The following is a 14154-nucleotide window of genomic DNA, read 5'->3' as shown; positions in this document are numbered from 1 at the left end:
TGCTATGAGAGGCCACCCATTCTAACCCATATCCCAGGAAGAATCTTGCCCCACCCCCATTACTAAAGTTAATGCTTCATTTGGGGGGGGGGGCATCTAACTGTAAGCAATTCCTCTTTGGCTGTAAGATTTGTGGGACAACAACTCTCTAGCCAGAAAACTGTCTTTTGTTTCCAAATCTGAGAGTCCTAGGGAGAATTCCTACCTGAATGCAGTTCAGTCTGTGTTGGGGTGCCCAAGTTTGCCTGGGATAGGAAGACCAGAAGCTTGGTAGCAGCGTGCAGAAGGTGCTTCTGTGTCATGGTTGTAGGTCTTCATTCTATTCTTCCATCCTCCTGAAGAAACAGGCCCTCTGATGTAAAAGGGCTCTGTTATTCCTGAGGTTCAATCTTCTTTGGGGACTCAATAAATATTCCCTAAATCCTGGTGGGGGGGCGGAGAGGGGAGAGAGGAAGTGGTGGTGGGAGAAGAAGGGAGAAGGCAGGCTCTTTTTCTTTAATGCCTCTCTCACCTCTGGATTGGTCCAGAAACCCTAATTTAAACCTTGGCTCTGAAAAAATAGCCTTTCAGTAACTATAATCTCAGGGGAGGCCAGCTTTGAAGAGACGGCATTTAGAAGGTGTGATTTATCGTTCAGTTCAAGAAGCAAGGAGGGAATCAGTCTCAAAGAGTAATAGCCAGGGAACTTACATTTGAATCTAAGTGGACTTGCATCTGCTTTCTACTAATTGTGCTTGCATAAGCAATCTTTTTGAATGTTTGGAGAGAAAGACAGAGACAGAGAGATAGACAGAGACACAGAGAGAGACAGAGACAGAGAGATAGAGAGACAGAGACACAGAGATAAAAAAGAAAGAGAGACAGAGAGAGACACACACAGAGACAGAGGCAGAGAGATAGAGATAGAGAGACAGACACAGAAAGAGACAGAGAGAGAAGTGATCTGGTTAAAATCAATAGAAACTAGCTTCGGTAAATAACTAGATTACCATAGGATTGAATTGTCACACACTCCCCACACAAACACGCTAAAAAGGAAGAGTAAAAAATGTTTTGAAAGTCCGACATTCTCCTGGTTGAATTTCCCTGTGTCCTGCCTTCCCTAGACTAAGGGAATGGCTAAGTGAGAGATGCATTGCAGCACAGAAATCCAGCCAAGGCGGATGGAGGGCAGCTGTTCAGTGTCTCAGGCAATTTATCTTTATTAAATTTTTCCTCTTCCACTGAGTTCACTTGATAATACAGATGTGGGTTCAAAGTAGAAGCAGGTCTTGTCTTTCCAAGCAAGGAAGCTTGCCCAAACCCTGAAAGCAGGGGCCACAGAACGAACACTGGCAAGAATAAACCTCTTCTCAAATTTTTTTTTTTTTTTTTAGAATCCCATCGAAAAAAACTCTCCTTTCTCTAAGGAAGCTGAGTATGGAAGGGAAACATAATTGCCACACCCATTCGGGGCACTTGCTCTGAGCAAGGGATGCTGGCATTGGTCCTCTGATGTCCCCGCCACTGAGGACCTTCATTTCAATCCCCAGCCTGCTGTGTGCGATGCTCGGGCTCCGGAGCACGGGTGGGGGCCACCTCTTTCTTTGGGGGGCTCCTAAGCCTGTCTGTCTCCCTGTCTCCCTGTTTCTATCTGTCTGTCTCTGTCTCTCTCCCTCTCTGAAGGCATTTGCGGGGAAGTTTGTTATCTTTGCGGGGGAACTGAGAGCCCAAGAGCTCCCGGGAGGAGGCTCGGCTCCTCCTAGGAGTCACTTAGGGCCATTTTCAACAACATCACCCCTTGGGGAAAGAAAGCTGAGCTTTCCAGGGTTCGGACCTTGGGTCAGAAGCAAGAAACAACTGTAGTGGGGTGCGAAAGGGGTTTGGTACCCCGGGTCTAGGCCGGGGAGTTGGGCTGGAACAGGACGTTCGGACCGAACAAAGAGCTCAGCTTCGAAGGGGAGGACGAGGAAAGGAAGGAAGGAAGGGGCGGTCGGCACCGCTGTGCTTTCGGCTCTGACTGTACCGGCCCGGGGTTTCGCTGGCCTCGAACCCGGGTTCTGCCCGGCGAAGCAAACCTGAGCCTGAGCCTGACCCACCCCATCCAGCCTAATCTAACAGAACTCCTGAACCCCGCCCATCCTCAGTACAGCTCTGCCCAGTGCAATTGTCTGCTCGGGTTTGGTCGTAGTGACTCGAGCAAAACCTAAGCCTCAGAAGCCCTGGGGGAAGTAGAGCTTTTGGAAGCTTGCTGCCCCTGACGAGTCCTTTGGTACAGTTTGAGTTTGGCTCGGTGGTGGTGAACGACGCACGTCCCACTGGCTGAGTTTGCTACATTCTATCGGGCTATAGAATTTGTACCTTAGGGACCATCAGAAATGGAAAATACGGTCTAGAAAAACTGAACGCTTGTCCAAAGACAAACAGTAAGACCCAGAGTCAAAGTTTTACAGCTGGAGGAAACTTCGGAAACTGTCTAGGTCTACGCTCCTTTTACAGAAAGGGAAATCGAGGCTCAAACGGGGGAAATCCCCAGACTCCTACAGTACGAATCAGGTCTGCTTACTCCTGGCCCAGGTCTCGCTCTATTACTCGAAGCTTTCCAGTCTGGCTGGGCTGGGTGCATGAGCTTTACTGGTCCCTGATTTCCACCTAAGTGATAGAATCATATATTTGGAGCTGGAGGCACTTTAGAGGTTATCTAGTCCAATACCCTCATTTTGCAGACGAGGAAACTGAGGTTCCGAGAGATCAGGATATTAACCTGTGTTCAGATAGCTAGTAAGTGAGCTTGTCTTGTTGGGTCTTCCTGACGTCAGCTTCAGCACTATTCACATTCTAAACGTGCTGATTCCCCCTGCGGATGGGACAAAGGTACCAAGCTGGGGCCCCAAAGTCAGACCAAGCCCAAAGCTGTGGAGAAGGTACAGGGAAACTGGCAGGGCCTTCGGGCCAGGAAAGGAAGGGGCGGCGCTCCACCTAATTAGGGTTAATTTTCTGCGGCTCAGGTCTCAAGATAGGGTAAACTCCACAGGAGGGCTGGTGCGTCTGATTAGGTTTGCAGACACCAGTCTCTTGGGCTCTTCCCACCTCTTCCCTACCTCGAGACCCCCCCATGCCCCTCATTTCCCCAGGTGTGGGACAGGGCTGAACTGAAGCTTACCTCCTGTCTGCTTTGGAGGTCCAGCAGAGAAGGGGAACTGAGGAGTCAATTAAAACCCCCCACCCCCAATTTAACAGCTCTTATTGGTCTTGTTAGACGCTGCAGGGGGAAGCATGGCACAGCCGGGTGTTTTCACTGGGAATCAGGAGACTTGGGTTTTAGTCTGGTCCAAAGCTTATTCCCAGTGGGACCTGGCACTAGTCCTTTCCCCTCTCTGGATCTGTTTCCCTTCCTGTAAAAATCAAGGGAGGTTAATTAGATGATCTCCAGAGTACCTTAGAGCTCTAAAACTATGATTCTAAGACATGGCAGAGGCTACAGACTGGTAACCTACAGTCAACTTATTTGGCAGAAAATAAAGTGGTGGTGGGAAGAGACCCCTGCCATTTAGACCTTCGCCCCAGGTGACCTTAAGCAGTCTATTCACTCCCTGTGGACTCCACGTCTTTATCGAAAAAGGATTTTATTTGGTTTTGCTTTTGTACCCCAATCAGTCGTCTACACTGAGGGATTTAGAGTTCAGAAAGCACACAGTCACAGAAGTGAAGAGTCCCATGCACCTCCAAGGTCCTTTCCAGCCTCCTCCAGCGGTCCTCTGCCTAAGCCTAGAGGTTTGAGTCCTTGCCTGAGGCCCGGTTCTTTAGGAGTCTAGTATTCTTGGTTTAGGCTACAGAGTGCTAGATACTCTATTTCCCTTCTCAGAACCCTTAGTTAGGTCCCCAGGTCCATCACTCATCCAGATCACTGTGTCTCGGACACGGATAGATCTCACTACCTCTCTATATAGAGAGTGGCTTCTACTTTAACAAATTAAGCAGAACCTCAGAGAATTGGGAGATTAGGTTTTTGCCCAGATGGTTTAAATCCCAGGACCAAATTTGGGAGTCCCATATCTTCCCTAGAAGCGACCACTTTCCTTCCAGTCCACTCTCAAGCCATTCACTGGCAGGACAGCCCAGGTGGTCTGGGTGTGAAGGTTCAGCTGGAATCAGCTAAGGAGCTGCAGAGAGACCAGGGTGGTGAACCTGCGACCAAGAGGCCAGGTGTCTAAGATCCTCAAGTTCGGCCCTTTAACTGAGCCCAAATTCCACAGAACAAATCCTATTCAGTCAAAGGACTGAACTTGAGGACCTAGAAGGTCACATGTGGCCTCGAGGCCGCTGGTTCCCAGACCCGGGGATAGACCCTATCCCACTCCCTGGGCTCCTCTTCGTGCCCTAGTTTCTGACCTTTCTTCTAGGCGGGAGGTTCGGGAAATTTCAGTGTGGAAGTGAGGGAGATGGTGAGAGACCTGGGCTGCTCCTAGGTCAGGCTGCTCCTAGGTCAGAGATTGGATAGACTGTTGGGTGGGGGTGGAAGATGCACAGAAGGGTAGCTATCCAGGTTACCATGTCCAAGAATGGCCAGGATGTCAGGGCATAATGAGTGGGTTCTTTCAAAGCAAAAACTTCCTGCTGTTTGGCGATAAGGAAAAGACTGCTGGAAAGACCCCAGGTTGGGTCAGAGGATCTAAGGAGCAAGTCTCTGACTTCCTTAACAGCCCAGAGGGACAGCTCCTGGCCTGGGTGGAATCCTGGGCGTCCTGAGGTCTTACCCTTCCACCCTTCTCTTTCCCTCTCAGTTAGCAGGGGAACACCTCTCTTTCCAATCCTCAGCAAAGTCGCCAACTGTCTTTCCTTCCAGTCTCGGCCGAGTGCAGAGTCGGGTCAGGTGTCCAAGGGTTCCCAGTGCAGAGCTACCTCGGGGCAGAGACAGGCAGGTATTCAGACAGACGGACATATAGACAGAGATGGACGGACATACAGAGCGATGTATAGAAAGAGACGAACAAAGACAGACGCCACGCCCCTGCATTTACTGTAGCACATCGCCCAACAGCGAGAAAAGGGAAGCTGAAACTAACAGAATGTCACTTTAGCCCTCTTTCTGACACAAACACCAGGTAGGCACTTCCAGAGACCAAGTTCGCGCTGAATGGACCTCATTCTTGAACTCACCTAACCCGACCCTTGTTCCGGCTCTGACCACAGTGCCCGGCCCGCCTCTTGCTGCTAGCTCCGTGCCTGGAGCTCCCAGGGTCCACATCTTCGAGAATTCGGTTCGGTCCTGCTCCCTGCAAGCCGCGGGTTAGCTCGCTGCTTTCCCTGGGACGGCTGCAGTCGGACAGAGCCTAGGATGCACGGTTGCAGAGCGCGCAGTGCACTCGCGCGCGCGTACGCTGCCTAACACACCCATATTCCCAGGGGCTTTTACACACACAGTCGTAGTCACCTAGAACGCACTAGGAAAGGAGCAAGAGTCTTCTCACCATCCCTCAGAACATGGATGACAAAACTTAATTCTGGGACTGGACAACCCAAGGTTTTTGGATCAGGGAGGCCGGGAGGGGAGTGAAGGCTAGGGAGATTGGCAGACTCTCCGAAAACTTGCTTTTCCCTAGGACTAGAACCCGTGAAGTGTGTGTGTGCATGAACGGGACTACTAATTCCTCACAATTTTCCGTCCCTTTGCTTCCCCTTCCCAAGGGAAGACAATTGCATAGAGCCATTCCGTCGTTTTAGTAGGGGGGCTGGTGGGGAACCACAGAATCATTGCTGGGGAATGATAAAGGAACGCTTCTTGCCCTCCTTCGCAACTCTGCAAAGAGGCCCCCGAGGCATCCGGCAGCTGTGCAAACTGAGGGCTCTCGGGCTCTGCATCCCAGAGACCGATGAAGCCGAGAGATCTCAGACCGGAGCTGGAGAGGGAGGTAGGGGAGGCGTCTAGGAAGGACTAGCGAGAAGGTCCACAGAGCAGCTGAAACAATGAGCTTCTTTACTTCTAGGAACCCCACCGCCCCACAGTTTGGGATAGGGATCTGGGAGCTCCGACGGCCTCCTGGGCTCAGTCCAGGGGTAGCTAGCCTTACCTAGTCCCCAGTCCGCTGTCCAGAGGAAAGTAGAAAGCAAGCCTGGAGACCCGGAAAGCGGGAGTAATTCGAGAGAACACCTGGAGGGCTGGATTCTCACTCTCTAAACGGTCAAAGCCAGTGCTCCTGGCGACTTAGCCCTTTAAATGCGGGGTAATTGTCGCCCGGCGCCGGGTTCCCGGGCTTCCCAAGAACAGATTAGACAACAGGCTGGTTTCTCGATTGCCCTCTTCAGAGCAGGAACCCTGGAGCGAAGCTCACAAAGACACTCCCGCAAAAGCACCGAGAAAGCTCGGCTTTCCAACAGGGTAATAGAGCACCCAAGGGGGGAGGTTCGAAGCCCTTAACACTGAGGAAGAGGACGCTGGAAACGGAGGGGAACAGGTCTCCCCTTTCTTTGAGGAATCAGAGGCTGGCCGTGGCGGCCGGGCAAGCTGTAGGACAATAAGGCTAGAGAATTCTTGCCTCTCTGGGTCACTGGGAGAGGAAGACGGCCTCTCGGACTTAGTCCAGTAGGGATGGGTTCCTCGAATACTTTGGGTGTCTGTGTAGGGGTATGCTGCTCGGCTCTGTCCTCCCTCTGAATGGGCCTGGGCTGTACAGCTGTGCTATAGAACCCTGGAGCTAGAAGATCTGAGTTCTAGTTGAAGCAATGACATTAATTTGAAATGTGTTCTTGATCAAGCCTCTCTCTTTTTCTTTTACACATCTGTGAAAGGAGGAGCTTGGATTAGATCAACCCGAATTCCCTTAGAATTCTGACCTTCACAGGGTTCGACCTGCTCTGGAAAGGGGCAATGGTGCCCATTGAGGTGTAAGGAATCTTACTTTGATTCCCTGGCTCCTCAAATTCAGGTTTATTTTTTTAATTTATTACTGTTTCCTCGCACTCTAGGCCAACTAGACTTCTAATAAACTAATGAAAGGAGGAAGGGAAGTGTAGGTGTAAATAAAGCCCTTCAGTTAATAGCAGTAAGTGTTGGTGGCTGCATGTAAAGTTAGAAGAAGCACTGTATAGACCAGCTATGGTGGTGGTGGCAGTGCTGGTGGTAAGACTCACAGAATGGGAGTTCAGCTAGAGCAGTGTCCCTTTTTCATTCAAGACTCCTCACCACATTTCTCCTAACTGTTGGATATCCAGCCATGCACACTTTCAGCCACTTTCACAAGAGCCACTGAGACTAGCAGGCTGCCAATGTCTCCAGCTACCAGCGATTCCAGCTGCCTTAGGTTGGTTTTGGGGCGTGCTACACTGAGCCCAGTCCCTGGCTATCTGGTAGGTCTCTCTGCCCGCAGAATTAGGAGCTGTGGGGATTACAATTTGCTTTCATACAAACATTTCCTCAGTTGTATATCCTCTTGCAATGCATATCTTTTTGCCGTAGATGTCACTTGCATTAAGTACCTAGACTAATCTGTCCCATGAAGCCCCTGTTCAAAGAGATGTGCCTCAGGAGGCCAGGAAAGTGTATCTTTCCATTACTGATGACGTAAAAAAATTTCCCTTTTAATTAACTTTTAGAGTTTTGCTCTTCCCTTTCGCAGTTTTTCTTTTCTTCCTCCCTTACCCCCCTCTTTTTTTTCTTTACAATGACCTCAATGCAAATGTAAGCCTATGAAACAGGGAGATGCCTGGCACGTTTTGTGAATGGGATACTGGAATGACTGGAGGCTGACGTCATTTGAGCACCTAGGCTATCAAGTCCTGCCTCCGATTGGTTGGTTTGGTTAAGAGGCCTTCTGATTGGCTGGCAAGGGCTTCTCAACCGCCTACACTCATCTGCCTGGCGGTAGATATAAACCAAGAAGGCTTCAGCATTGGACAGCAACAGGATTAGAAACTCAGTTCAGGCAGAAACCTGCAGCTTGGCTCCCAGGGCTGCAGTTCTTCAGGAAATCTCTTTCTCCCAGGTAAGATAACTTTTTTCTCATAGCTAAAACTGTGTGTGTTACCTACCTCTAGATGTGAGATTTTTTCATAAATATTAACCTACATTGTGCTTTTAAAAATGCTTTCCTGTCCAACTTTGCCTCTCTCTTTTTTAAAAGCTCCGCTGTTCTTTAGAAATGCTTGGGCAATATTTCTTGTTTGGAGAAGATTATTGTGCTTCTGAGATTCAGAAGGGATAGACTCCCCCCCTCCTCAAAGGGGTAGACCATTAAAAAGATACTGTATTTCATCACCTGTGGCTTGGTTATTATGTCATCTGTGGCTTTAAGAACCTCTCCAGGCGCCCTCTTTCTTTAATGAATTTAGCTTTAATTTTAGAACAATTCTGGATTATATCAATTCAGTAAGGGTTTTGAAATAACAATATATTTGCACTGAATTGCATTTGAAAGAGCAAAAAAAAAAAAGCAGCTTCCATTTCTAATGGCTGAGAGAATTTAGCAGCCCAAATAACGCAGGTCTCAGAGATGCACAAGAGGAGCCCAAGCAACTAGACTTTCCAGGCGTCTCCAGCCAAGGTATCTGGCCCTTAATTATTTGATTGTGATTTGACGCGATTCTTAATTATCTAATCAGAAACAAATTTAACTCATGTCTCTGGAAACCAATTCTTAAGAGGTTATTTGGAAAAGGAGGAAAGCCATGCCTAGTAACAATTCCTTGAGCCTTTAGTACATGTTTCTTTAGACATTTTCTTAACTTTAGCATGTTCTGGAGATATTTTTTGTCTAAAAAAACCCTTGCTCAAATAAAAAGTCCTATGCTGAATATCAGAGGGGTCACCAATCAGCTTGAATTAACTTAAACAGGCATATAACATGCTACTTATTTGCAGTTTGTGCATTTTCCTGGAGTTAGTAGCATTTATTCCTAAGTAAAAATGGAAAGATGGATAATTAATTGGACCAATATTCTCCAAATTAAATTCCTGGAACAAGATAGATTCAAGACTCCTATTTAAGAAAGTCAGGGCAAGTCTTTAATGAAGTCGACCTTTGAGGGCACCTATTGAAACCAATGCACAGAATAAACTGACCATAGAAGTGAAATCTCTGCTTCCCATAAAAGGCAAGGATTCCTTTCATAGCTAACAGCTTCTTACTCCTCAGTCCTTTAGAGGTATCTCAAAGAGAGAGACTCACAAGGCTTTTACTGGACCCTCCTGTTCTCTGTGACTTGGTGCCTGGTTTTTGGCAGTGATTATACCAATTAGGGCAAAGAGAGATGCTCAGAGGGGAGTGGTGCCTTCTTAACACTGATGAGAATCCTTTCCATTCCTACAATACTTCCCAATCTTGAAAACATTTTTATAGCCATTAGCTCCTTTGACCAGCCCTTTTGACTGCAGGAAGGGCAGGGTTTATTGTGTTCATTCTGGAAAGAGCAAAGAAACCAAGGGCTTAGAGAGGTGGTGATTTATTGAAGTATGCCCATGGAGAACAAGGACTAGAATCTAGGTCTCCTAGCTCCCAGCTCATTGCTCTTTCCTATCTAGTAGGGACACAGTTATTTAGAACATAACCCAATAGAACATAAACTCCTTGAGGGCAGGAACAATTTTTTCCCCTTTATCTTTCCAGCACTTAGCCCAGTGCTTGGGAAATAATAAGAGTTTAATAAATACTTTTCAAATAGACTCGGAAGTCCCTCAATTTCAGTGAACTGTGAAGTAAGTGTTGTGGGGGGGGGGGGGGGGTTGGGGGGTGGTGGTGGAGGAGTGATCCAAGAATCCAAAGGTTTCTGTTTCTCTCTTGTTCCAGAGAGGACGCCATGATCCTCCTTAAGCTCTCTTCCTTCCTGGCTTTCTTTGCCTTGGTTGTGTGCCAGATGGACAGCCTCCAGGCTGCTCCATTCAGGTAAGAGGTGGCCCCACCCCAGAAGCACTCCTGGGGAGGGGTACTCTCCAGTGGCCTGTATGGCAGGAGTTTCCCTCTCCCCCTAGGCCTGGTTTTGAATCTGTCGTGTCAGACCATGTGACTCTCAGCGATGATGAAGCTCGGCACCTGCTTAATGCTTTGGTGAAGGAGTTTGTGCAGATGAAAGCTGATGAGCTGGATCAGGTGACTGAGGACAACAGGTAAGGTTTACCATCGAGGCAGAGCACTGAACCAGTAAGGTGGGGGTTACCCCCCTCCACTTGCCACAGCCCTGAACACTGATGCTTGACTTTTCCCTGTTGCTAACACAAGGGAGATAATTTGTTTTCCAAGCCAACCTACAATGATGATGTTTACAACAGAATACATCTGGCCAGAAGTTGCCTTAGGCTGTGCTTGTTATTCAGGGGCTTGGCACCAGCTGTCCTAGGTATCTACTAAAGGCTGAGTGAGAGGCAGCTGGCTCTAGCTACAGTCTGAGAGATGGAGGGCAGGCCCAAGGATTTCATGTTTGTGGGAGTTGTTAGCAACCAGAAATAGATATTCTGCTATCTCCTTCTCTGGGACATTCCCCCACCACCCTCTTGGAGTGGAGGCTCCTTCCCTTACCTACCAGAACTGGTTCAGGTGTGATCAACATGATTCTGGGGGATGGACACTATGACCTGACAAGAGTCCCCCAACCTTTCTTGCCCCCTTAACCTACTTCCAATTATCTCTTTGCAACTTTTAATGACACACCAAAAAATACCATAAGAGGGTGAGTTGGACTTGGCAAAGAAAGGGCGATTTTAAAGTTTAGCCGTTTCACAGGTATGTTTGTAGATCAGGCCCAGCAGTTGCTCCTAGAATTCTCTGTTGCAATGGTGCATGCTGCCCAGAGGCATGGAGTTTGGATCCAGCTCCCTTCTTCCTTCTTCCTCAGCACCCTCCAGGCCAGAGGCATGGGAGCCCTTTGCATCCTCTTTAATGAATGCCTACTGCTGAGCATGATAGGCTGACCAGCATGCTGAATGCTTTAGAGAGAACCTTCAGTGCTAGCTCTAGGTCAAGGTGCATTGATCGCCCCTTTCTTTTTCAACTGGCATTGTCTCCCCCTCAGACTGTGCTCTCCTAACTCTGAATATATGGTCTCTCTACAAACCTCCCAGCCCCTTTGATCCTGACCTCTTCCCTCCCCCACAACAGCCTTAGCCCTTTGCATGAAATCAGTCTGAGCCTAGTGTGAAGGGCAAATGCATGTTACCATTGCATGTTACCTTCTGGCATGTTTTTTCCCTGCAGCCTGGACAGACCTAGAGCTAAACGGTGCAGTAATCTGAGTACCTGTTTGCTGGGCAAGCTCTCGCAGGAACTGCACAGGCTGCACACTTACACGCGCACTGACGTCGGGGCACGAACACCTGGCAAGAAACGAGATGTGCTGCGAGACCTGGAGAATGACCGTTATGCAAATTCTGAGGATGTCCTGGGAAGCAACTAGACTCGCTTGGCTTTCTGCCTTTCCCCAAGTTCTCTCCTTAACTTTCTTTCTCATTTCCCTCCTTCCTTTCTGTCTTTACCTTGATGCATGTACTTTTTTTTTAAAACTAGGATTTCTGATTCTGCTGTGTTCATTAGAATGTTTGAGACTTTAAAGTGAGAAGGGTGAAGGTCATGCACAAATAAGTCTGGCTAAGGAAGAAAAAATCATTCAGACTTTTACCTAATCAGTGAATCAATCTGAAAGTGCTGCCAGAGGGTACCACTCCTTGCCTAGGACCTTTCATTCAGCAAACCAGCCTTTGGTTTCAGGTTGTACCGATGGGCACTGCTTCTATGCTTAGTCTTTTTGAATAAACCTATTGTTTTTAAAAGGCTTTCAGCTGTCATGTTGATTGCTTTAGTCTTGCTCCCTTTCCCCATCTCTCTGAAATGTTACGGTCTCATCAAGAGTTAGACTTGAGGGACCTCAGAATTAGTCTGAGTTCATAGATTGCTGGACACACTAATTGACCATAAGCTTTTGGGACATGCCTGGGCTATGGAGCAGGTAAGCAAATACTCTTTGAGAGGTGACTCGGTGATCTCTGTGGTTATGGGGACTCTTTCAGGTAAGCCCTTTCTCCTATGTTTTGTGTCTGGGAGCGTAGCCCTGGGGAAGTCACTGGAGAGCTTAGAAGGGTGTGATCATACTGTACTCTCCTTTGCTCCTGGCTGTAACGGGAGCTGTACATGTTTATTACAGAAGAGCACAAAAGAGAGGAGTGCCAGGGTGTTTGCATCTATAGCCATAGATTGTTATACTGACTGAGCAATGGCATCAGCGGTTCCCCTTCTTATTCTCATAGGTCTTTGCTGAACACAAGCTCTTGGGGGTGGGGTGGGGAGGAGAACCTATGGAGAAGCCAGCAGAAAGAAAGGAATTTTAGCATGTGGCTGATGGTTTGACTTTTTCGCTGTAGAATCCCTAAAATAATGGGCTGAATGCCTCAAAGGGGCTCCAGGGAACACCTTTCTTCCTAATGGTCCTTATTGTGATCTTCAGTGCCGGTAACCAAGTTTAAAATGGTCCCTTACTGTTATGTGATATTTTGCCAATGAGTAGTTTCATTCTGCTCTGGTGTCTGCATTTGCTTATAGTGAGTCCCACCCAGGGCTCTCCCTATTGGGAGAGGCTGATAGCTAACCTTTCTTTTCCCTTCCGAAAATCAGCGTCACTGCTCAGAAGAGAGGCTGCAACACCGCCACCTGTGTGACCCACCGATTGGCAGATTTTCTAAGCAGGTCAGGAGGCGTGGCCAAGAGTAACTTCGTGCCAACCAATGTGGGGGCTAAAGCTTTCGGCAGACGACGGAGGGACATCTAGGCACCTGGCTGAACCCGGGGGAAGGTGAGTGCTAAAGTCAAGGCAGCTTCGCTATGGAGGGGCTTTCTTTATGCCTTTATTTCTTAGGATTACAGGATCCAGAGCTAGAAGGGAAATTAGAGGTCACCTAGTGCAACCTCATCATTTTACAGAAGAGAATGGGGGCCATGAGACATTAAGCGACTTGCCCTGTGTCACATTGGTAGAAAGTTCTAGAGCCAGGGTTCAATACCAGATCCTCTGATTCCAAATCCATCAGTTCTTTCTACTGGCTGCCCCTTGGCTGTATGGAGCTGGGGAAGAGAGGGAGGTTGGGCTGGATGCCCACCAAGGTTCCTGCCAATTCTGAGATTCTAGCATTCCTTTCAAATCTAATTTTATTCCAAACCCAAAGGTTATTATTGTTAAAGCAGTATTTTCGAAAATAAGATTTGCTCCTTCCAAGTCCTAGCTGGGAGTAGAACCTACTGGGTCAGTGATTGCAGGCTGGTAACCAGAGCCTTTTTTCTCTTCCAGATCACCAAGAAACTGAATCTCCATGGCTAACTGAATTTTTAATGAAAGCAACTTTCCTCCATGAAGCTTGAAGGCCAAGTGGATGTTCGAAGTTTTTTTGCCTCCTAGAGAAATGGATGAGTGTTTTTCTTTGTTCAAAACTGCTGTCATGTATAATATGAAATGAGCTGATTCTGGTTAATTATTGTACATTCTTTTTTATATGCAATTCTATTTCAAATAAAACATCATAGCAGCTTGTACTGTTGGTCTCTGAGGTCTCAGATTCAACTCAGCCCAGTCGATTGATCCTGGGAGCCCCTAGAGGCAAGCATCTCCCAGAAAACACCAGCTCTCTGAGATGGAACATGGGGGTGGGTTCGGCCTCCATGTAGGACCAACAGGTGATTGGTTTTATAGTGAGTTTGAGAGAGAAACCTTGTTTAGTGTGTGAGCTACAGCAAGGTTTAAAAAAAGGTCCAATATTTTGCATGAACTTGGATTAAGCTCTCAGTCTCCAATTTATGGCTATATGAGGGTGCTTTGTCTCAAGGGAATGTTCTTCCACCCAGGTACTCCACAGTGGTTGTAGAACTCTTCCTCTGCCCTGGGCTGTGACCATGGTTTCCATAGCCTGGGGGAAAGCTTCTCTTACCTAAAACAATTCTGTTAGCCCATTTTATTCTGAAAGGAACAGCTCCCAACCCCCATAGGACACATTCCCTTTGTAACTCCCTTCTTTTTCATGCCCCTCCCATCCCTTCCCTGTCCTCTTTCCTTTGTGGTAGAGTGAAAACATTACTAAACTTGATGACTGAAGGGAGAAGGGATTGGTGTCTCAGTTTCAACACTTGTTACATATATCACCCACCCATATATCCCCTGTAATCTCCAGAGCCCTTTAGAACTACCCCATAGCCTAGGATCTGGGTT

The 14154-nt window shown here is 47.9% G+C and overlaps 1 protein-coding gene across 2 annotated transcripts; it reads left to right on the top strand.

Moving 5' to 3' along the window:
* The first annotated feature begins 7803 nt into the window (after positions 1 to 7803).
* On the top strand, positions 7804 to 13487 carry LOC138163380 (calcitonin gene-related peptide-like). 2 transcript variants are annotated; one of them, XM_069090887.1, is made up of 5 exons: positions 7804 to 7961; positions 9762 to 9857; positions 9944 to 10078; positions 12573 to 12750; positions 13243 to 13487. In XM_069090887.1, the coding sequence occupies exons 2-4, from the start codon at positions 9772 to 9774 to the stop codon at positions 12724 to 12726; spliced, it is 375 nt and encodes a 124-aa protein (XP_068946988.1). In that variant the 5' UTR covers positions 7804 to 7961; positions 9762 to 9771; the 3' UTR covers positions 12727 to 12750; positions 13243 to 13487. The 2 variants fall into 2 exon arrangements, with proteins under 2 accessions (XP_068946988.1, XP_068946987.1); XM_069090886.1 differs by lacking the exons at positions 12573 to 12750; positions 13243 to 13487 and adding an exon at positions 11163 to 11737.
* Positions 13488 to 14154: the final 667 nt, after the last annotated feature.

Source organism: Petaurus breviceps, unplaced genomic scaffold, assembly GCF_028583685.1.
Source record: "Petaurus breviceps papuanus isolate PSGF00001 unplaced genomic scaffold, PetGlider_PUasm1.0 188, whole genome shotgun sequence".
Taxonomy (NCBI): domain Eukaryota; kingdom Metazoa; phylum Chordata; class Mammalia; order Diprotodontia; family Petauridae; genus Petaurus; species Petaurus breviceps.
Note: the sequence above shows the minus strand (reverse complement) of the source record. Positions and strands in the feature narration are given on the sequence as shown.